The sequence below is a fragment of the Dipodomys ordii genome, unplaced genomic scaffold (assembly GCF_000151885.1).
Source record: "Dipodomys ordii isolate 6190 unplaced genomic scaffold, Dord_2.0 Scaffold45, whole genome shotgun sequence".
Lineage (NCBI taxonomy): Eukaryota > Metazoa > Chordata > Mammalia > Rodentia > Heteromyidae > Dipodomys > Dipodomys ordii.
This window is the reverse complement of record NW_012267261.1, coordinates 3409174-3434262: the sequence shown is the minus strand read 5'-3', so window position 1 is coordinate 3434262 and position 25089 is coordinate 3409174. Positions and strand designations below refer to the sequence as shown.

Here is a 25089-nt window from a genome sequence, read left to right as displayed (position 1 = left end):
CTGCATGATAAATTTATGTGTGTGTGTGTGTGTGTGTGTGCTGCATGATAAATTTATTCCAAGGTTGAAACAAAATTATACGGTGACTAACAGATTTGCTATCATGTAGGAATATTTTTAAGTCATCTCACATGTAGGGAATGTCACAGGACATTTGAGAAACAATTGATAGCACCAAAGTGCAGATATTTTCTGGCCTTGAGAGAATAAGAAGATAACCTGCAAAAGTGATAAGCTTATTTAAAAGTGTAGTTCAACAAAGAAATGTGTTTCCAAAGTTAGGTATGATTTAATTGCCCAGTAAGAAGTTAACCAATCATCTATTTAGTTTAGCGATTTAGTTTTATGTTACTTTTTCAAATGAGTATGGATGTTGTTGTGTAAATGCTCTTGGAACAAGCTTTCTCCTCCTAGTTTCTTCATATTGAGTAAAATAAAACTTTGGGTTGTGCTAATGGCCTTAAGAACTTTGGTTTGATGGGGTCTCTTTTTTTCTGTTTTTTGTTTGTTTTTTGCCCCCAACAACAAGTACACAGTATGACTCTTTTGAACTATTATTCCAGAAAGGTTGCAAATTCAGTGGCCTGGAAGGGTAAAATTTGTAAGGTGAGTTGAATGTAAAATGGCGAATACTTCACAATTCACGTTTTAGTCATTTTAATACTGACTAGCTACACCGTTTTAAAAACTCTTGCAGTAGCAAAATAAAAGAGTATTTGCCTATAGTTCCAGTACTGGGGCCTATGGATCAGTTTACTGTCATGCTTCCTAAACCCTTCAGTATAACTAAAAGCCCTGCAGGTGAACAGTCCTTTAGAGCACATTTCCAGAGTCAAATTCATACAACCAGAATAGAGCTCAATGTAATCACCATTTCTTGCCTTCCCAAAACATGGCTTTTGTTGTTGTTGTTGGTTGTGGGGCTTGAACTCTGGGCCTGGGCGCTGTCCCTCAGCTCTTCAGATCAAGGTGAGTATACAACCACTTGAGCTACAGCGCCACTTCCAAAACATGTCTTTCTTAACATTAACACATATACCTACTCCAGATAGATACTACTTTCTTTTCTATTCTCCACTGTTCTTTCTTTATATCTCCCTAACACATCTCTGATTTGGCAAGTATTTGTTTACATATCCATCTTCTTGGCTTAACCTTCTGAGGTTCAGATTCAAGCATAAATCCCAAAACAAATGTATTTGTGGTAGACACTCAGTTTGGCTTGCTAACCTTAATTTTTCCTTGTAATGAGGTCCTTCAATCAGAGATAATATGATAGGAAAACCAACTGAATCAACCTGAATCTGAAACCTGGAAACCAGCTTCCCAGCCACAAGTAAAGCATAACTAGGCTATAGCAGGTGCCACCTTTATATTCCTTTTCCCATAACCTTTCCATCTCTGTAAAACTTCCTTGAGAGTTCAATAAAACCAGGATGGTGAGTAGGGTCTATTAAAACATCAGACAGTGTGATGTTATGACATCATCTTAGTCAGAGGGAAAGTCTCACCTCAGATTTGTTCCCACAGCACAAAAAGCAATTAATTCCTATGTTGATGACAGACTTCAGAGTTAAGTCTTAGAGGTACCAAAAACTTAAGACTCAAATCTAATCACTTCATTTACAGGTTCCAAGAACTTACATCTACTGATACTTTACAAACAACATCTCCAGTTACAATTTGAGAAAGAGCATAAAATGTAACTTAAAAGCAATGTCTTTTAAACTTTAATTTTATAAGAATGTATGTCTAAAACATGCCCAAACTGACCCAGAAAATATACCTTGTCAGGGAGCAGCCTATTTTCTTCCTATGTTGAAAATAATCTGAGGCCCAGAATTTGGAAATACTGCCTTAAAATATTTGACTACCCAACCCCTCATTTTACAAATGAGAAAGATGAGGTCAAGAAAATGGAGCACTTCCAACATATCAGCATACAAACACCATTAAGTCATTATCACTAGATCTTTTGGGTTCACTGAAATAAAACCAGAAATTCAGAACATTTGATTAGGTATGAGAAGCCCTGACATACAGTCCCCTCAAATGAAGAAATGCAGAGGTTTGAGCATGTTCACCTGATGCCTGGGCCTGGTAGAACCCTCCTAGGATTCAATATATCTTCACTGGAAGAACCTCTGAGGAATCTGTATATCCTCATCACAGAAGGAGAAAAGCACAAATGTTTTCCTTGCTGCTCCAGACCTGCATAGTGTTTGGCTTCAGGATTTGTTTCAACGAAATGCGTTCAAACCACAGAGGAAGAAAGGTTGCTTAAGATGCTAATAAAATGCATTGTATAATGTATACATGTAAAACCAGGACTTCCAATGGGGCCACCCTTTATTACCTGGATCATGGAGGTGGTATAGTTCTCTCTCTGAGAAGGGAGGAGTCCTGGGCCTGTGTTTTCTTTCTCTGTGCTCACTTTGCCCATGGTCCCTCCCATATACAGCTTCCTTGTAGTGAAGCCCCGATTTCTGTGAGGACTTGGGTGAAAGTGGGTCTTGGTGTCGGGACTGCTTTTCTCGATTCCGAGTTTGATGGCCAGTGTTAGCATTGCAGTCATCACACCCAGAGCTCAGAAACACCTCACCACTAATCCTGGGAAGAGGAGGTCTCCGCAACCTCTCTTGACCAGACCGTTTCCTTTCGTGCTGCTCCCTGGTAATTTGGGGATCATCCCTTACTTTTCTCCAATTAGCAGATGTCAGGGATGTCTCTGATGAACCACGTTCTTCCAGCTCTTCCAAGCCCTCTAGTGGATGTCTTGCTTTCTCCTTCATCTGCTTCACAGTTTGTGCATCATTTTGTGGTCTATGAGATCTTGAGCATCCAGAACCCAATTCCCTGGCCCTCCTTGACTTTGGTAGGTCTGAGAGGAGGTAGGTGATGTGAAAAATAAAAATGCAGATTAACTTAATGAGGGAATGAACTCATTACACAGGGGAAGTTGGGGCCCATGTTTAACATGATTTAAAAAATGGGGAAAACTGCTTTATCCACCTCAAAACGGAGAAGAGGGGATGAGCATTCACTGGAATGGTCTCTGCACACATGAAAGTTTCTAGATACATAGCCAAAATGATTAAAAAAATAAAAACTAAAATTAAGTAAATTAAATTGGAAAGAAAAACTTGATCAAGATTAGGGAGAATCAACAGAGTGTATTTATATTTGCCAATAACAAAAAAATTACAGTCACTAAACACTGAATTCTACTTTATAAACCAATCTGGAGCCAATGTGTATAGACACTCAAGAGTTTTATTTTAAAAAACACTCTATTTCCTTGATAGCCTTTCAAATATCCTTATTGGAAATAAAATGTACATCACAATATTATTAGTTTCTACCTAAGTTAGAGAAATGGTCCCTATGCCTTCCCCTTTCGTGAGGCCAAAATAAACCAGCTATTTCAGAGAACTGTCTTATATTGTAATTCAGTGTGGAAGAGGATGGAAGGTAACTTTAAGTGAGTAAATGACCCTGTTATCTAATTTTCTTCTTGATTTCAGCTGAACCTTGGCAGAGAAAGAGAAATGCCAAAGTAACATACATAAAAAGGGTCATTTCCAAAATATATTTCAAAACTCATGACACTGTCTTCTTTGTATAAAAACAGAAGCATTGCTAAATACATGTCCTCAAGCTTAGTGAAAACTTCAAATTTGCACATACATCTATGGCAGCTTTGTCAGGTCTCATTTACACACAGCGTATTATAAAAATCAAGGAAGTAAATTAACATGCACTTTGCAAGAACATGCTAATATTAATATTTTTCTACACTCTTTACTACATTTTGCCAATAATAAAAAGAAATGCTAATCCACGGAAGAGTACTAATATATGTACTCTGCAGGAATTAACCATTTGCTGACTCACAAGTGAAAGAGAAACTAGAATTTGGTAACTGGGTAAGAGGGCTGTATTTTCTTAGTTTTTAGAGCTCTGAATTGTTTTGGCTTATTGCTTTTGATCATGGAAATCTGATAAAACAACAGATAGGGAAGGATGTGCTTAGCCCAACATTGACCTTCTAGCTCCCACTCAAAAACCTCAGTTTCCTCTTACATTTTCCAGAAGGAAATTTGTTTCACAGATAAGTCCAGATTAAAATCTGTCTTCTATACAATCTGCAAGTTATACAGTTACCTCTATTACTTATGGTTAAATGTGTATTATGCATAAAATCACAAGTAAAACAACAAATTCTGTGACTGAGAAAAAAAGTTATCTTCTGTATTAAGCTAACTTGTAAGTATGTCTTCACAACTGAAAGAACTGGCCACTACAGTGAATTATTGTTACTCTGTGCACATTCTGAGAATAAGGCTTTACAGTGCCTGTTCAAAGTTGTATGAATGCAATATACCTTTAAGCCTAAAAGAAACAGACAGGGTTTTGTTTCAACATGAATTTGTGAAGCTGTTTCTGTTTCTGTTTTTCTTCTTACACAATTAACTAATCCATAATAGTTTTACTTTGGAGAAATATGTTGCACAGATTATTAGAACTATCTTAGATTTTTTAAAGTGTAATTATATATATTTTAATAGATCAGTTATTGTGATATCTTAATATCAAAGAGGTGAGAAACAGATGTAGAGCATTAACTTGAATCCTTTGGCACTGTTGAGAATGTTTCTTGTGACAAAGTTATTTGGCAAATATAAATAACTCCTTTTTTGCCAATACATATATATATATATAAACACATATATACATACAGATCTATATTTTAAAATTGGTTCCATGTTTGTCATTCAAGATGGCTTGTTTATAAAAACAAAACATTCACATTTAACATTGATAAATAGATAGGACCTGAGTTTACACATCCTTCACCAAAATTACAATCGATTTTTTTCAACATCTATGTGAAGGCTCTAATTTTAGAATTCCATTTTCTAGATGAGATTAAAAGGCTTAAAAATTATAGTAAGTAACTTTGTTAAAATTTTAGTTGTAAGACAAAGAAAGAACTTGAATCACAACCTTGTATGACTTTAAAGACCAAGACTTTCAAAAGAAAATCATCAATATGGTAACACAGGGTAACTGGATTTGAAAGAAAAACATGGATACACAAAAATAATATATACCGTTTCACAATTTATATGCATTTTGTAAATGTAATTTACAAATTTATAGATCATTTTTAGGATTTATTCAGGCACACATAACAGCTGAAAGGACAACCAATCTACAAGGTGTGATTATTATGTAAGTAAGGCAAAATCAAACTACTTAAAAAGATAGAAAAATACAATTACAGAATATGCAGATGTGTTGGGAAAGAACCACTGCAAAAACATAAGGACTGCTTTGTAAATATGGAGAATTCATTACGGTATTGTCTTTGAGGCATTCAACCTGTTCTAACTCCATGGGATATAAATGAGAACATGGTCAGCAATATATAGTCTCTCAATAACCACAGCTGAGGCAAAAGGAATCCCACAATCTATACACACACATAAGCTCACAAGGTCCCTACTTCCTGTCCTCAATACTCTCTCAGTCTCCCACAGGCATAGAAGCCACTCGCTACAGGTTCACTAAAATACATATAGAAACATAGCTGGAGCTATGTTTGCATAGCTCCAGCTCTAGAGCTATGAATCAGGATCACAGTACTCAAGTCAAAGCAAACAGGCTTAAGTCTCATTTCAAGATATCACAGGCTTTAACACAGGCAGGTTAACATTAGTCTCTTCACATATTTTACCACTTCTCATCGCCTTGCTGTTTTTATAGACTTACAAGCTTAAAATAGTTACTTTTACTTATAGTAAACATGCCTTTAAAAAATAACCATATTTTGAAACCAAAGAGTAGTTAACCCCTTACTTTCTGGTTTCTAATATCGCAAAATATGATAATATTCTTTCTTTTTAAACAAATGAATATGTAATTTGATCAGAAACACTAGCAAGTTTTTATATATGAGAGAAGAGACCATCAAGCATTAAATAATGAATCTACTTACTGAACAGACCATACAGCTTAGCTCTGATAGGCAAGACTAGGCAAGACTTGAAAGATTATACTTGGTAATGCTACCATGTACATATGCATGATTTTCACTCTGCTCACAAAGGACGAATACTTTTTTATTTTTTGAAGTGAAATGACAGAACAGATCATCTCAAAATCTTTTGTTCTCTACAAGTTATCTTTAGGTTTTGTTCCTTGGTAACTCTGCAAGTATGTGAAGCTGAACTTCATTAAACAGAAAATGAAATTCAGGAAATGTCTGATAAATATTTGAAAAGATCTCAACTATGCTTGTTAAGTATTCATTTCCCAACACATTTTGAAGCTAAAGAATCACCATCACCACAACCACTAGCATCACAGCACCATCACCACACTGCAAAACTTGGTATAAGAAGTAAAACCCTAGAGGAATGTCTTTCCTTCAGAAATTAATCATGATCGTCAAACATGATAGCATCAAATCCAAAAAATAAACAAGAACAGTAAATCTCGAAGCTTAATATGGTTTGTCATCAGAAGGTTAAATCACTGGCCTAAGTTTGAAAGTCAATAACACGAGAAAAAGCTATGTTACCCATTAACTGATGCATAAGGTACTTTCTTTATTTAGAACACTGCTAATTCAAACTCAAACAGCACTGTCCAAACTTCCTTGAGAAAGGCTACGTCTAAAGACTCACCTGCCACTGCACAGTGACAGTAGTGGCTGCAGCACAGATTTCATTCCAAATGGTACATACAAAGCCATTCCCAAGATTTTAGTGTTATAAAAATGGCTGTAATTGTACAAGTAAGGAATAGATGAACTCACCAACATTAAATAGAATACTCTCACAAATTTAAATGTACCCAATGCCTGAGTATAAGAGAACTCTCCCCAGGTCCCTATGGTCATTTTACTGACAAAATTAAAGGGGTACCTTATCTTGTGGATGGGTCTAAGAACAGAATAGATCATGATGTGGGTATTGTTACCTCCATCTTCATAGTAGTAATTATCTCCATAAACTTTGGCTCCAGAGAACTCTGGAATGTGTTTCTTTCTCTTTTTTTCTTCCTGTAACTCCTTTTCTTGCAAAAGGCGAGCTATATCCTACAAAGACAAAAGGGAATGGAAATAAATGTTTAGCAGGAGTAGGCTTGATAAAACAGAATCTGACATTCTACTGGAAAATTATTGCATGCTCTATTCATAGGTTTTCAGACTTCTGGCCACTAATCGCTGTTATTCAAACATCATAGACTACTCAATAGTTTGGATACATAATCTAGTTAACTTTTCTTTTCCAAATGAAATTTAAATCTAACTCAATCTAAAGATTTTCAAACCTAGCCCAGGCCACAGCAGGTTTACAGCAGAATTTTTTAAGATACTTATTTGTGGTCCTTCCTTCTAAGCTGAAAATCAAGTAAGTCTGGTTACGAAGTCTCAGTAACTTATTCCTTTGGAACTTTAGAAACTATATTTACTTATGTACATTGTATGTACATATAATTATATTTTTGATAATCTACTTTAAAGCCTTTAGCTATACAAAAATGTCAGACCCCAGAGTGAGTGAGCCACTGTTACAATTCAAAATGAGAGCAAAAGGATATAATGCCATCCAACACAAGCTACCCTATGAAATTTCTAGTACTTTTGAAAAATTATACCTAACTCCTTCTCATTTGACAGAAGATACTCATAAAGGAATAGTACCTATGAAAGTGATTTCTTTGGGTTTCAATTTTTAATGTACAATGAAACATTTGAACTATTCAATATTAAAGTAAAATGGTTTTAACACCTTCATTCGTTCATCTTAATAAATCTGTGTAAATTTTATCAGGTGCCAATACCTATACCAGATTCTTCATTTCTGATCTCTTAAGTTTTTTGTTGTTGTTTTTTGTTTTTGTCGGTCATGGGGCTTGAATGCTGGGCCTGAGCGCTGTCCCTCAGCTCTTCAGCTCAAAGCTAGCGCTCTACCATTTGAGCTATAGCGCCACTTCCAGTTTTCTGGTGGTTTATTGGAGTTTCACCAACTTTCCTGCGTGGGCTGCATTGAACAGTGATCCTCAGATCTCAGCCTCCTGAGTAGCTAGGATTACAGGCGTGAGCCACGGATACCCAGCTTTCTTAAGTTCTTTTCAAGTCAGTGGGAGTTGAGATGGGGAAGAATAGTATGCTCTTCCCTCCTGACCACTTTCCTATACTGTTGACTCTCCACATTCTGGTTAAATTTCCACATGTTGATACTCTTGACCAGAGAAGTAGAAAGAAAACATTTGACACCAGAGTTGTCATGTTTACTAAGCACCTAACGCTATTTTCCTAAGTAGTGTGTTTCCCCTCTAAAAATTATGTGAAAAAATATCAATGAACAGTATCAGACCCAACTTCCAGAAAAAGTGATTCAACTACATGTCTGGGACCTTACAATTGCTTTCCTGCTATTGAATTCAGTCCTAATGAAACCACAGTAATAAGCGGCTCTCCCAGTGTGAAAACCAGAAGAGAACCAAAAATTATGTCTCTTCTTTATAAATGTATTAATAAGCTAGTCAAGAAAGTACTTTTAATGAAGTAGAAAAATAATAACTTGCCAAATGCATTGGCACCCAAATCTTTTTGCTTTTCTAACCTATCAGCTCTTAAGCTTCTATCTGGGCAAGAATAGTCCAGTAGGTTGAGGAAGAAAAAGGTAGAGATTTGATGGAAAATTGCCCCTATACTATACATAAGGCTTATTAGGACAAGCCAGTTCTCCTTCCTGCTTTTCAAACTTACGAGTACAATGATGAGTTTAGCTAGGTATTTAGAGTGACTTTCTCTTAAACAAGCTAACCTGGCCATTATTTGACAGCATACTTGGATGAAGCTAAGCAGCTCAGTCACCCTTGATGTAAAGAACTCTTGGATCCTCAGCTTCCACCCTGTGAAAGGGTAGTCTAGACAACACTTTACAAGTTCTGTTCTGGAGAACACTGATCTCAACAGCTTCTCAAGAAAAAAGTATTCAATAGAAAAAAATACACTTAATATACTTAAATTAAAAGGTATACTTAAATTAAAAAATATACTTAATTCTTGAAAATGTACATTATCATATTTTAATTCTTGCATAAAGGAAACCTCAAATTTTTATATAACCTAGAATTTTCCAAATTTATGATCACTCATATAAAAAATATAGTTTGTGGAATTAGTATTCTATATAAAAGGAAAACATGTACTGAAGAACTCCTAACTCCTATTAAGAATTGGAATGGGAATTTACCATTGTATCTCACCTCTCCCTCATCTATTATGCAAGCTCACTCAACTATGGAAAATTTGAAACTCTAAATGCAAGAAAGGGTAGTTAATGATCTCAAGAATGTTAGAAAAAAAGCTATTTTCATGCAAACATCATGCAATGAGTCAGTAGGATATCAAATCGTGTGCTCCATGTCCATATCAGGATAAGGAATACATGCAAGGCTGAGGGATCTAAGACAAGCTTCAACATAAAAAGGTACACAGGAGCCCAAAGGAATCATGGTATTGAGCTTCTTAGGGTATTTCTAGGATGTATATGATTTACATCATCATTTCACCTTTAAGTTCAGCTGTTTTACAATAATAATGGGTTTCAGACAGAGGAAATCCTAAGTTTAAGAACAAAAGATTCAAAAATGTGATTAAGAACACTATCCCACCATTAGATTGCTAAGCTACTTTATTAACAATTAACATAGTAGCATCTCATTCAGTAGAGATCTCATAGAAGGTATAAAAACAAAAGATACAGAGAGGGAAGGGATGACACTGTCCAAAAAGAAATATACTCTTTACCTGACTTATGTAACTGTAACCCCTGTGTACATCACCTCATAACTGCAATACAAAATTAAATTTAAAAATAAAAGGATTATGCTAAATAAAACAGAATAGTGACATCCAATGTGTATAGTAAAACCATCAGTGTAAGACTAGAAGAGGAAGGAGTCCCAACTTGCAGCCTCCCACCCAGCTGCCTTTCTGCTCATGAGTACAGATTTATTTTTAAAGTGCCAAAACATAAGTTTAATAACTTATAGGTACTACTATATAAGCCAGTGAATAAATATCACCAGCTTGCATAAATATTACTTTAGATCAGAAAATTCCAGGAAGTGGTGCTGTGGCTCAAAGTGGTAGAGTGCTAGCACTGAGCAAGAGAGGATCAGGGAGAACACCCAGGCTCTGAGTTCAAGCCCCACCACCGACAAATAAACAAAAACAAAACAAAAACAAATGTCATAATATTCCAATTACCTAAAGTTCTATGAATAAGTACTATAGGTAATCAGAGATTCATTTTTTTAATGTAAGCTGGGAACTTTTATCATTAAATAGTTCAAATATATAGATGTCTTTAAGTTGTCAGACCAATGCCACAACCTCCCATGATGTTTGACCATGCTAATGTTTACTTAATGAAAAAAAAAAGATAAAAAAATGGTTTGCCTTATATTAAGTGAAGTAAGCCAGGCCCAAAGAAACATAGGTCCCATGGTTTCCCTTATTTGCAATATGTAGTATATGTCTGAGTCAAGCAGAAAAGGTCAGATAAGGTGATGCTAGGGAAATGAACCCTAAGATATGTATTCAAATGTTTTTTTTTCTTTCATGTGATTGTTTCTAATACATTTATAAGATTATTTCTTTGTTGCTTTGTATGTCCCTCCCCCACAGTATAACCCCTGCTTTCACTGTATTTGATGTCAGTATAATTTGTGGAGGGGAAGGGGAAAAACAAATTGTTTAAATAAGGATACAGGTGGACCCATTGCAACAAGGAGATGTACAAGTTGTTATGTCAAAAACGAACTTTACAACTTTCGTGCGAGGGGGAGGAGGCAGGGGAGGGGGGGAGCTGGAGGATTGGGGGTGGGGGGGGAGGATGGGAAGGGATGGGAAGGGGAAACAAAGGAGGAGGCAATAATGCTTGATAAGAAATGTACTCATTATCTTGCCCATGTAATTGTAACCCCTCTGTACAGTATGTTCACAATAAAAAAAAATCATTTTCCTAAAAATAATTCCAAATCCACATATATTTGACCAAGGTTTAAACATAATACACACACAAAAAAAACTCTACACAGTTTTATACAGAACATTTTATTTAAGAATAACTAAGTCTAACTGAACTCAGGATACTTCACTTTATTTAAAAAAAAATAAAGAATCAACTGGCAAATGCTTATGCCATGACTGAAGAGAAAGACTACAGTACAATTAATCTACCCATATAATCACAACCTCAGAGTACACTGAAAGGCTACAAGCCACTTCAACAGAACACCTACAGAGAAATTCAATCTCTATATTTAAGACAATACACCAAGGAGGTTTAAAAGGAAAATTAACCAATAAAAGATAGGGACAAGAACATGCAGAGTGAAGCAAAGAATGGAAAAGAGAGGAGAGGAAAAGAGAGGAAGAGGAGAGGAAAAAAGGAGAAAGATGTCCCAAATACTATTAAACCACTTTTCTGAGGGGCATCTGGGTTGATTCCATATCTTAGCTATGGTAAATAATGCTGCAATAAACATAGTTGTGCTGGTAGCTTTAGTGTGGTCTTGTTTGTGATCATTTGGGTAAATGCCTAAAAATGATATTGCTGGGTCATAGGGGAGCTCTATGTGGAGTCTTTTGAGGAACCTCCATACTGCTTTCCAAAGTGGTTGAACAAGTTCACACTCCCAACAACAATGCAGTAAGGTTCCCTTCTGTCCACATCCCCTCCAGCATCTGTTGTTTATTAGAGTTCTTGATTATAGCCATTCTAACTCATTTGGTCCCTGGCATGTTGATGGTACTTATTACTTCTTACTTCCGCTCTCTGCTAACAAACACAGATGATGTTGGAAATGTTCAGTCACACACACAAAGTTGTGTAACACCATTACAACTACAGTACAATACATTCAAAAAAAAATCTCTGACCCAAAGAAGAAATGGGCCTTAGTCTTTATATCTGGTTATTTTGGGAAGTTATAAGCTGCTCAAGAGAGTTTACCCCAAATAACTCTGAAATAATTAGGTAATAATCCAGAGAGGAATTTTCCACAACTGTATTATTAAATAACTAATTAGTCTACACGGAAGAAGAGTAAAGAGGGGAAAAAAAAGAACTAGGGCAGGTTATGTGGAAAAGGTAATGCTGACAAGAATTAGCACTACTGACTGTCGGTCTCCTCTGCCTCAAAGGTTGCTTGTTTCATTCTTTAAGAACAAATTTTATTAATGAAAATTCTATTCGTTTAATATTGGTAACATGCTAGTTAAGTAAGACTCACATTTTTCTATTAGAAAGGAACATCCTGGCACTATAGATAAGAAGAGGTGAAAAATGAACAAGACTTTGTTGTTGTTGTTTTGGCCTGTATTAATATTTGAACTCGGGGGCCCTATACATGCTTACCTTCCTTGCTCTGCTGTCACTTTACCACATGAATCACATTTCCAGCTGTGGAAACGTGATTATTTTGGTTATTTTGAAGTCTCATATTAGGTGTGAAAGAAGGTAGCGCAGACAATGCAAACTAACCTTTTTATATGTAGTAGTACAAATACATTCCACAAAAGCAAATAGTTAACTGTAAATTCAAGTCCTTTCAAAGTATTATTGCTAATTTCAATCATTCTCAGTTTTAAAAATAAAACTTAAGGGCTGGGAATGTGGCTCAGTGATAGAGTGCTTACCTTGCATGCATGAGGCCCTGGGTTTGATCCCACAGCACCACATAAGCAGAAAAAGCTGCTCAAGTGGTAGAGTGCTAGCCTTGAGCTGAAGAGCTGAGGGACAGCACCCAGGCCCAGAGTTCAGGCCCACAACCGACCAAAAAAAAAATTGTTTTAAATATATACACAGAATTAAATTACATATATCAACTGCTTATAGAAAAGTAAAACCAGCAATAAACAGAGTAAGATTAATGCCAGCTTCCTAACCTTTAACAAGAACTAATTCCTGATTCTAGTTTGAATTTTATTAAGGTCTGAAGGTGGAAAAAAACAAAACTACAACAACAACAAAAAAAAAAACAGAACAGAAAATGTTAGTGAGATCAACAGTAGCCTTATTTGAAAATGGAGACTTTGTGGATGAAAGAAGTTAAGCTGATCATTTGGATGAGGTCCTTAAACCAATTACTAATGTCCATATGAGAAGATATACACATGGAAGAAGACCCTATCACAAAAGAGGCAGAGACTGAAGTGGTACAGCTACAAACTCAAGACTGCTGGGGAAAGATAAAGAGTAAGTCCTCTTAAGAGGAAACACACCCCTACCAACACCCTGATTTTAGACTTCTAACCTCTAAAATTGTGAAAGAATAAACTTCTGTTATATTAACATACCAACCTGTGGTAATATGTTTCAGCATTCCTACTAAACAAATTATCAAATTATATCAAATTATCCATTATTATTTCTCAAACTTTTACCAGAGGTACACCTGTTCAAGAAACAAATGATCCATGGAGAGCAATGCTTGCACTATCACATTCCAAGTAAAAAGAATCTGCTGGCCACCCAGCCTCCAATGAATCAGTTACACACAAAAGGCTTTTGCTGAAGAGCTGGGTACCCCTTCCTCCATGGGTGAGGGGTTCTAACTAAGTTATACCTCATCCTTCTTCTCCTGAATGCGGCGTCTCTCTGCCTCGATAGTCAGCTTCTCTTGAATTTCCTGAGCAATTTCACAGTCTTGTTGTTCACTACAAAACAAAGGTAAAATTAATAATAAAAATAAGGAATAGTGTTAGTAAAACATAATTAACATTGTTTACTGTATATTGGGAACCCTCAGATAGTTTTACCTCACTTTACCCTCATGATAATGACATATACAGGCTGATAATTGTCAAACTGTACAGAGAGAAAACTGGGCTCAGAAACATTAAGTCATTTCCCTCAAGATCACAAAGAAGATATATGGCAGAAACAGTGTTTAATCCTACAGACTACAATGGAATGATCTAGCTTCTTCACCATATCATATCACACTAAGGGGCCTTTTGATGGTAAACAAGCATTGTTTCCAGGAATTCTGCAAAGGTTTTATATGTAAATGAATACACACACACAGATTAATGCCCCCCTAACATCCAAATATATACACAGAAAAAGTCTGCAAGCAATGTTCAACACTGAGAATAGAGATAGGAGAAAATGCTCCTTTAGCTTTTTGAAACCCCTCATACATCTTAGCAGAACAAAGATCCTTTAATACAGTAATGTCAGAAAAGCTATTTCACAGAAAATGAACGCTGATTTTTCTCAGAAACATCACCCAGGGTGCCCCTACCTACAGAAGTCTTCTGATTTTTGCTTTTAAAAAAATTTAGAAACTTAAAATTCCAAAATGTGATTATCTCTGGAATGTTACCTTTCATACAAAGTCACTAGCTAAGAAACTAGTTAGGAAGCCTAAAAATTTGCCAGAATAAAAGTCTATCTGTAATTTATATATGCAGTTAGTTTGCTAAGTATATATATATATCATTCTCCCCTTGTCAACTGAACTTGAAATATTCAACAAGACTCAAATTTGTTCATATGTTTTATGTTTAATGTCAGTCTTTTGTAATTAAAAACAAGGATCACATGAACTATTTTGTAACTTATTCTTTGGAGAATAAACCCAAATATTCTAACAACACTGAAAATACAAAACTAATTCTCATGTGTATAAGACAATGGTCATTTTTGTAGTACTGGGGTTTGAACTCAAGGAATAAGCTTGCTGAGCAGGAGCTCTACCCACCTTGAGCTACACCTCCATGCAGGAAATGGAAATAAACAGGTGAATTTATATAAGTATGCACACACACTAGATGTGTATACACAAAAAAGCAGAAAGAAAGCAAGAGATTACAAGCAAGAGAACATAAGCCAGAAAGAGGAAAACACGTATTTAGAGCCAGAAGAAAAAAATAAGAAGTCTGTAGATCCGATTTGTGTGTGTGGGGATAGATCCGGGTGTGTGCGTGTGTGTGTGCGCGCGCACGCGTGTGTGTGTGTGTGTGTGTCCGTGTGTGTGTGTGTCGGGGTGTGTGTGTGTGTCTGTGTGTGTGTGTCCGGGGTGTGTGTGTCCAGGGTGTGTGTGTATGTGTGTGTGTGTGTCCTTGCACACACATGCTCATCCTAGGGCTTGAACTCTGGGCCTGACTACTGTCTCTGAGCTTTGTGCTTAAAGCTAACACTTTATCACTTGAGCCTCAGCTCTACTTCCAGTTTTTGGTGGTTAATTGAAGATATGAGTCTCTTGGACTTTTCTACCTGGACTGGCTTTGAACAACTATTCTGTTACTACAACACTTTTCCATTTCAGTTAATCAGCTGTTAAGTGAATGATTTTACATCTAGGATTCAAATTTGATTTGAATCTAAGATTCAAATCAAAAAAATAAAAATCTGTTTATATTTCCTCTTATCTATTTATATTTATGTAACTATATCATATTTATGTTTCCTCTACATTCATTCACTTCCTTAAAATAATAAGAACCATGGTACTAGTTTGAAAGACTTCTACCTGAACCTCCCAATGAATGTAAAGTCCATACAGGAGGCAGCCGCTACTGACTACACACAGGTAAACTCAAACAAAGCTGTTCAGGTCTCAGGTGATGGGGATGCTGCAGCTCCTTGTACAGAAAGAACACAAATTTTCAGCTAAGCTTCATGATTTCTAACTGCTCCAAAAAGGGTTGGCTCTAGCTCCATCAGCTAAGTATAAAGAACCACAAGGAAGTAAAATGAGGTGCAAAAGGGATAGTGAGGGGCTGGGAAGGTGGCTCAGTGGTAGAGCACTTGCTTTGCATGCCTGAGGCCCTGGGTTCGATTCCTCAGCACCACATAAGCAAAAAGAAAAAAGCCGGAAGTGGCGCTGTGGCTCAAGTGGTAGAGCACTAGCCTTGAGCTGAAGAGCTGAGGGACAGTGCCCAGGCCCAGAGTTCAGGCCCCCCAACCAGACCAAAAAAAAAAAAAAAAAGTACTCATTACCTCAACTGATATAACTGTAACCTCTCTATACAACATCTTTACAAGAAAAAAAAAAAAAAGAATCACACTCTTTAATGCATGGAAAAAAAAGTAATTTCCATGGGAAAGTTCTATTCTTTTAAATTCTAATACCACTAGGTTTAAGTTGAGTCATTGTATTTTACAGAATTAAAGTATTTTCAAAATAAACTAGTTAACTTCCTCATTTGATAGGTGAGAAACTTGAGGATAAAGAAGAAGAGAGTTTTACTAAGACTATACATAGGGCACTGGTGACAGGAACTGGGAGTATGCTACACCAGGAAAATCTCTTTTCTTCTCTAACATTATACCATTCCTTGTCTCCCCCCAGAAAGAAACCACAGCCAAAAAATCTCAAGATATTTTCATATTAATATACACTCTCTAAAGGACTTCAATGAATTGATCCTTAATTGGGGCTTAATTTATAGAAGATGGATTTGCCAATATAACCAAGTTTTATGTATATTAATGCTATTATAAGGGTTGGATGCTTGGCACAGTTGATGGGATGCTAGCAAATGATCAAAAACATCAAGTATCAAGTTCAAGTACCAATCTCCAAACAACAAAATGAATGCTATTGTAGCACAATACTTACTGGTTGGAGTAGTTTTATTATAATAAAAGAGCTAATGCTTGTATAGTAGATTAGTTTTTTTGGATTACTCATCAAGTAATATTTTCCAAATCATGAATGCCTATCATTAGGTCATAAAATCAATTTACTACATCTGGCACAAACACTTAAATATTCATAGGCTAGAAAATAACAAAATTAACATGTAATATAGGTGACTATGGTTTAGAAAGAGCAGTTTTCACTATTTTGTGTATGTATGTATGTATGCATGTATGTATGTATATACATATAGTACCTACATATATAATCATGTGATATTTGTACTAGTTCACAAAACAGATTATTCTGTAGATTATACTGAAAAAACTTCAAAAGATATTTCAACTTATGTTATTAGGCCATCACATTATGTCAAACACATATTTTATGTGTGTTTCAAATCATGCTGATTAAAATTAAAATTATAAATTATTTGTAAAGGGATGGGAAGGGGAAACAAAGGAGGAGGCAACAATGCTTGATAAGAAATGTACTCATTACCTTGCCCATGTAATTGTAACCCCTCTATAGGGTATTTTCACAATAAAAATAAATAAATAAATAATTTGTAGTTTTCCATGTAGAGTATCGTATGCCTGCAATATTTATATTTTGTTTTTAATACATTAAAACAAAAGATACATTGTTTATGGGCAGATATATCAGAATTAAAAACTTGGTTTTTAAATATATATCTTGACACAAACTAAACTGAAAGTAGTGGTAATCCTAGAGAGATGAAAAGGGGCATGTCTTAGCATTAAGCAAAGGTAAAAAAATAGGCAAAATATTGACATGTATGTGAATGGTGGGTTCCTTTTCCTGTTTTTTCATTTGTTCTGTTTCAGTTCTGGGGTTCGATTGAAGAGTTTGCACAAGTTCCTAATATTAAGCTATATCCTCAGCCCACACATTAGGTTCCTGGCTTTCAGTATTTTCTGTGCTTTTTGTTTTGTAATGTGCTATATATAAACCATTTCTTTTTAAATTATATAATTAAGTCTAACTTTTAATCCATTGATTCCATTTCATTAATGGCATATATTGCTAAACTATGTAGGAGCTTAAAAACTGCTTTTTCTAAAAAGGACTGACTCCAGCTTAGGACCACAAGTTAAGTAAAAGCAGGATAAAAAGGCAGTGCAACTTAGGCCCACAAGAAAAAGCAGGATAAAATGGCAGCCCATCTGTCTTCTCTGTCTTCTCTTAAATCTTTGAGTCAGATTCTGCCTAATTGCTGTAGGCATGTTATTTAGAAGTTTTGTTGTTGTTGCTGCTGCTTTTGTTTTATTTTTGTCTTGCTTGTTGGTTTATCTTTGGGAGAATAATGGGGAGGCAAAGAGTGAACAAATACAACAGTGGTACTTATTAGACACAAGGAAAATGAACTGTACACCTTGTGGGTGAGGATGGGAGGGGAAAAAAATAGGAGAGCCCAAGGCAAGAGAAGACATGGTTTAAAAAGAATTGTACTCATTTGACTCATGCAACTGTAACCCCTCTGTATATCACCTCTACATAACAATAAAATATATTAAACATTTAAAATTGTTTAAAGGTATGTATCTAACAAAACTGAAGGCTTCAAAGTTAAGAGTAAGGAAGGTGTTTTACAACCAGCGGAACCCCCACCAAAGAACTAAAAATCTCCAGTCATTGTCCTAACATGCATTCACCTCCAGATCCAGAAGCAAAAGTCACCACCCCGCTACACACACACAAGTAGTAGCATTCATCTCGTGGGAACCAGATTGCCCCCCAGTAAAGACTTCTTCCAGCCACCTTGCTGGACCAGAATTGAGATAAAGATCAACAGATCATAAAAGACCGTGTTCAGGCCAGGACTGTTTATGCTGTCTCTTGTCCCTTGCCCCAGTTCTTCCTCTGTTTACATCAAAAGCCACAACAATGGTTGAAATGCTTAGTCTCCCTCTTCCCATGTCCACCCTACTATGCATGTCAATAAATCTTCCTCTGCACTTTACTACTGCATCGCTTCAACTACCATATTAGGGCTAGTGGCCAACAGGCTAGAACCCTCTGGTCTCTCCATTCCCTTCCCCTCAGCTACTACCAGGGAGTTGGGCCTCTGGATCAGGACTGGTTACAAAACCAAACACAGAGAAGGGTTTGGTATGTACAAAGATTATTGATTACCTTCGGGCTTTTTAGAAATGATTTTTAAATAGCCAAATAGCTAAAGCAAAATATATCCAATTACTGTGAACTGACCCCGAATCTTCTACTGAAAGAGGCTGAACTGGTACCCAAAGGTATGATCAGGGCCTGAGCTAGAAGAGGACCTTGAAGATTCAATGACACTAAGGAAGTGTCTACCTTCACACAGGTGTATTATCAAGCACACTGACAGATATGGCATCTCAGAGTTTACTAAAACCTTTCAAATAGTCATTTACTCTGAAATTTTGTGTGTGTGTGTGTGTGTGTGTGTGTGTGTAGAAAGAGATAGACAGATAGACAGACAGACAGACAGACAGACAGATATAGTTTTATGGGGTTTTTTGTTGTTTTTTGCTTTTTCATTTTGTTTTGCTTTTGCCAGTGGTGGAGCCTAAGGTCTGGGGCTGGGCACTGTTCCCCAGCTTCTTTTGCTTAAGGCTAGCACTCTACCACTTCAGCCACCGCTCCACTTCCAGCTTTTCTGAGTTTATTGAAGATAAAAGGTCCATAAACTTTACTGTCTGGACTGCAATCCTCATATCTCAGCTGAGTAGCTAGGACTACAGGTGTGATCCACCAGCACCTGGTCCACAATGTATTTTTTTTCAAGACCACGAAATATATTTTCCGAACCATTACTCTAATATAAGCTAGAAAAGAGTCACAAATTCAATCACCTTTGTAAATCAATAACTAGACTGGAATGTGGAACACACTTCACCAGAAGGTCAAGTTTAGAGTATGGACTGAACTTTGTTCTTAGTCTGGCACACTGCACTTGAATAGCTCAATGTATCTTAAATATACCTGAGGACACATTTAAGATATTCATTTGGAATCTATTTTAATCTTCCTACTTCTCAAACCTTTTCCCTCCAGGCTCATTTTCACTCAACCACAACTTAGTCTTGACTAAATGCTATCAGCACAACCCAGCTTTTTTGTTTATTGTCCTAGTCTGTTACTAAAAGGAGATTCTACACCACGTTTAATTCACAACTATTCTTGTTCCCACCAACACTGACAGTCCCTTAGCCCCTTCCCTTTACCCTAACCATTTCTCCAAAACTACACGATGATAGCTAGCCAAGTTATTTTACCTGCTTCCAAGCTTAGAAGATCAACATATAGATGTCATCTACAAAGGCAGACAAGTGTCCCCCTAACTGTCTGTAAAGAAAACAGAACAGGCAATAGCTATGTACATATGACCATATGAAATGATGCTAAGTGAAATGAACTCCAAGATAAGGAAGCAAGAAGGTTTTTTGTTGTTTTTAATGTACTATGTGAAGTTACTCTCCCTCCTCCCCCACCCCACCCCCACTTTGGTCTATGTGCTGTTGTCACTGTTTTTGATGTTGGTATCCTGTGTCTCATATATACTTTTATCTGATTTGGGGAAGGGAGGCGAAATAACAAAATGGTGAGACAAAGGGTGAACCAATGCAACAGCAACATTCGTAAGATATCGTGTTGAAAATGAACTTTACTATCTGGAGGGAGTTGGAGGGAGGGAAAGTGGGAGAAAAATGAGGGAGTAACAATGTTTGATGAGAAATGTATGTATTATCTTATTTATGTAACTTTAAACACCTTTACATCACCTTTACAATGAAATTATTAAAAAAAAATAAAGTATAACAGGGGCTTTGTGAGGTAATCTCTTGATCTTCTAAACTATTAATGTGTATATACAGTGGGACTCATTCAGTTAAAGATTTTCCCTAAATATCCAAACTCTCTTGAAGCCATTTAATAAGCACTCTTTTACTCAATAAATTTATTAAGCTCTATGTTTCAGTATAAGTCATCTACAAATCACAAAGAGGTGGAGATGAATGAAAAGTTAAATAGGCTAACTTAACAACAGATGTCATACTAAAGACCTATAGTAATACTAAAGGTAAAAATATTTGAGCAGTGAAGCTTGTTAGGAGTTGGAAGGAGGAATAATAAGAAGTGGACTTGGATAGTGTCTCAGATGCCCTTTAAATAATGTGTGAAATGGACTGCAAAATAAGGTTAAAACTCTCAGATGCAGAAATGTTCAGCATGATGGCAGAGGGAGCAATTACAGAAAAAAGGATGCAAAAGACAAAAAAAAATTCACCAGCAATGTACTTAAGTGACTCAGAAATGCATCTGAATGGCAGTTACAGCAAGGGGGATGAGCTAGAAAGAGTCTGTGAGAATGAGAAACAATGAGAAACAAATTCTACCCAGTATTCCTCATTTACAATGTATAGACCAAAGGAAATCTGGTATTTATTGCCATTTTTTTCCTTCTTCCTGAGTCTCTAATACCATCATTCTTCTGTTTGCTTCCTCATTATTTTTCCCTATACAGAGATCTGTTTGACAATTTTGTCTCCCAGCTCTAGGAAGAGCCTGCTCCCCATTCTCCTACCAGTAACTAGGAAGCTTTCATATATACAGTGAAAGAACTGCTTCTCCTTTCACAAAGCAGAGCACCCTCATCAGTTCACTCCTTGGAAATTGCCAGAAAGAAGAAACTACATTTCTATACTCTACTAACTAATAAGGTAAGTAAATAAAGAAAAAGAAGCATCAATAACTTAAATGTCCCCTGAAATTCTGGTTCAATGAAAACAAGTTTAAAGTCCTACATTAGTATTTCAACCTGGGGTTTCTTGGTCATTAACAACTGCACGTGGTGATTCCCTCTGAGCCTTCTACCAATAAAGAAAACCTCCATTTTACATACAATATACAAGATTGATATTTTTTAAAAGTTCATTTTAAACAAGTTTCTCTCTTCCCACTCAGAAATAATATTCTCTTTAAAACCTGTTTCAGAGACGTGATTTAGGTTTAGAAGTTAAAATGAAAGTCACTGAATCCCCTTATCATTTTTCGTGGATAAACAGAAGTTTCTTTTCCAGTTGCTATCACAAGTATGCATATGCATACATGCATGTGTTCACACACATGATAAAACAGATACCTTGCTTAATCTTCATGAACATATTCATGAATTTTAGCCAAGAATCAAGGACTTTATTTATACTGGTAACACATTTGGAGAAAAAAAAAAAAAAAACCTTGGGATCATTTGTCTAAACTATTTTGCATAAAAGCTTAAGTTCCAAACTAAATTGTACTCCTGTTAGCCAGAACTCTTTCTTTCACTACAATCACATATGCAGTATGAGCACACATCATGGCTTAGGACATTCTCTTATTATATTTTATAAGTACACATTTCCAACTCTTTTGCATTTAACTCTACACAAGTGAAAATCATTTTACTTTTGTCATTCTTTATCTACACCTCAACTCTGAAAGTGTAATTCCTGGGAGGGGGGAGGCTGGGAAGGGATGTGAAGGGTAAACAAAGGAGGAGGCTGCAATGCTTGGTTAGAAATGTACGCATTATCCTGCCCATGTAATTGTAACCCCTCTGTACAGTATCTTCACAAATAAAATTAAATTAAATTAAAAAAAATGAAAGTGTAATTCCTATAACTCAACCACTACAAATTTCTAGCCACATAATTTTGAATAGATTGGTAGTACATTCATTCATGATTTCTTTCAACCAGTTCTGTTTTACTTCTTATGGAATGATGGAATTTTATGAATTGTCTTGCTTTTTTGTAACAAATAGACTATACGCTCATCTGTAAACATAGAAATACCCTCGATGAACAAGGAAAATATTCCAGAAACACACTCTATATCTTTAAAGTACAAGAAGCAGCTATAGTTAACATTTACATGGAAATTTGTAGATTACATTGCACTTTCACTTTTACTCCTAATCATTTAAAATAAGTTCTATCAACATCTTCACTTTACCTATTAACAGAGGTTGGCAAGAACACAAACAAAATTGTAAACACTCCACCTCTCGGCTCAAATATTTCTGCTCAAAAAACAGAGAGGGGATAGGGGGAGAGGGAGAGGGAGAGGGGGAAGAGGAGAAGGAGGGGAGAGGGAGAGAGAGAGAGAGAGAGAGAAATGGACCTATGTATACATATATATATAATAAAATAAAAATGAGTAAAAGTGATACAAGTAGTCAAAAAGCAAGTTCTAAGTCCTAAAACAGAAAAGATGAAACATTTTGACCCATTATTTCCTATGCATAGACCTTTTAGCAATGAGTTAGCCAATATTTAGTCCAAAAAACAAGAACAATAAAAGCTTCCTTTAATTTGCATAGTGTTTCATAAGTGACCTAAGAAAATCTTCTAGTGTCTACAGTGGAAAATTTAAGAAAATTCTCCCTTTGAGATACACCAATCTACCAACCCTCTCTCTGGTTCTTCATATGGCATCAAGACTTTCCTTCTCTTTGAGAAGGCAGGGAATTACTAAATTCTGAACTAATGTACTAATGTACAATTTAAACTAATAGCCAACATATATACACTCCTACACTTTTGTTCAACTAAAACAGAAATGTCTCAGTCTATCAAAGTCCATTCTTAGACGTTTTTCTTAATTTTTTTCTTAAAATTACCAGGTGGAAAGAAATTTGGATGTCAGAAAACTGTACACATGACAAACTGTCTATGCTTGCTGTTCCAACCAAGTTTGTATATTTGGGGACAAAGATGACATCAATGTCTTCACTAACAGCACCACCAAAACCAATCAAAACACCATCACTGCCAATCCAGCTAGGGGCAGTCACAAAGTTCTTAGAGATGCTAAGCTATAGGACAACCTCCTAACTGTCCCAATTATGAGCCTCAGAGCTGCTAGTCACTATCAGGAAGAAGGCTGAAAATCAAGAGGGTATCTAAGCAATGTTTAAGCAATTTATCAGCTATAAAACAAAGGGTAATTGAAACCTTTGCTCCTTCTCCCTCAGTGCCCTAGAATTTCCATCTCACTGAAATAATTTTTTAAAAAATATGACACAAAGAGGGATTGACACCTAATTTTGACAGAGGCTGAGCAGATGGGTGGCACAGGGGTCCTGTCCTCATTTACTCCATTCCTAGCGGTCAACAGGAGGGCTACTTTTCTAAGTCTCCAAATCCCTTGTTGGTTCCAATCCGCCATGGTTACCCCATCTGTCGAGGAGAGAGATGATTTTTCTGAACGGAGATGCAGTTAGATGCACCTGCCTGTAGTTATTTCTTAGTACAACTACTACCCACAAAGTACACAGATTTCCGTGATTCCTTTGTGAAAGACAAAACAAAAGACCTGCTACATTCTACACAAGTAAAAGAATTGCAGGATCAAGAAATATTAACCAATACTACAACTGTTTAGGGATGATTAGTGGTTTGGGTTTTTATTTTCAGTGGTCTGGTGGTTGCTGGGTGTAGAGCAAAGAGAATGGGAGAACCTTGCTATGATAGGAAACGCTCAGACACTATCACATAGATGGGGAAGGAGCCTACTCTATCAATACCCACTCACACCCTCTTTGCTGTCTAAACGACTCACTCCACAATTTAAATGTTATTATTTCTATCAACTCAAATTTATACTTTATACTACATGCAATAAAAAAAATCAATGGAGCTGGGAATGTGGCTTAGTGGTAGAGTGCTTGCCTTGCATGTTCGATTCCTTAGTACCACATACACAGAAAAAGCTGGAAGTGGCACTGTGATTCAAGTGGAGACTGCTAGCCTTGGGCAAAAGCAGCTCAGGGTCAGTGCACAGGCCCTGAGTTTAAGCCCCAGGACTGACCAAAAAAAAAAATCAGTCAGTAACAATGATTGTTGTCCATTCTTTCTTTAATGTGTCATAGCACATGATATATTAACTTTGGCATTAATCATAGTTAAACGATTTTATATATCCATTTCCCTAGTATATATTTTAAGTCCTTAAATAAGGGGAAAATCTTATGAGTCATTTTTATCTCCAATGTTCTTATCAGGGTCTGGCTTGGGATTTTCCCATAAATGTTTCTGAAAAGAATGGCTCCTGAGAACAAAGATGGTTAAATATTCACTATATAGCATAAAACACTGATTTTTTTAATTCACAGCCATACAGCATATTGACTCATTCAAATTATTTGCCTTACTCAAAACAAGGCTAAAAAACTATATGCCAGTTCATGTTACCTCAAATGACAGTGAATCCTATCACTCCAAATCTCAAGAGTATTTTAATGGATAGGTATCTGAGAGAATCTGAGAATACCCAGAAACATTTACTCAGGCAAGTGACCAATTTATGGTATCTTTGAACCAAAACTGAAGTCATCACTGTATTTGGAGGGAGGGG

The 25089-nt window shown here is 36.2% G+C and overlaps 1 protein-coding gene across 1 annotated transcript in view; it reads right to left on the bottom strand.

Annotated features, from left to right (window-relative positions):
- The window catches only part of Ccdc50 (coiled-coil domain containing 50), a 36623-nt gene extending 12722 nt beyond the window's left edge, over positions 1-23901 (bottom strand). The window contains exons 1-6 of the mRNA XM_013019302.1: positions 23774-23901; positions 23401-23513; positions 22442-22568; positions 13660-13750; positions 6988-7105; positions 2357-2881 (exon numbers count right to left, since the gene is read on the bottom strand). Of these exons, the coding sequence (XP_012874756.1) occupies positions 2357-2881; positions 6988-7105; positions 13660-13750; positions 22442-22568; positions 23401-23513; positions 23774-23901 (1102 nt within the window). The remainder of the gene's footprint in view (positions 1-2356; positions 2882-6987; positions 7106-13659; positions 13751-22441; positions 22569-23400; positions 23514-23773) is intronic.
- Between the last annotated feature and the right edge of the window lie 1188 nt (positions 23902-25089).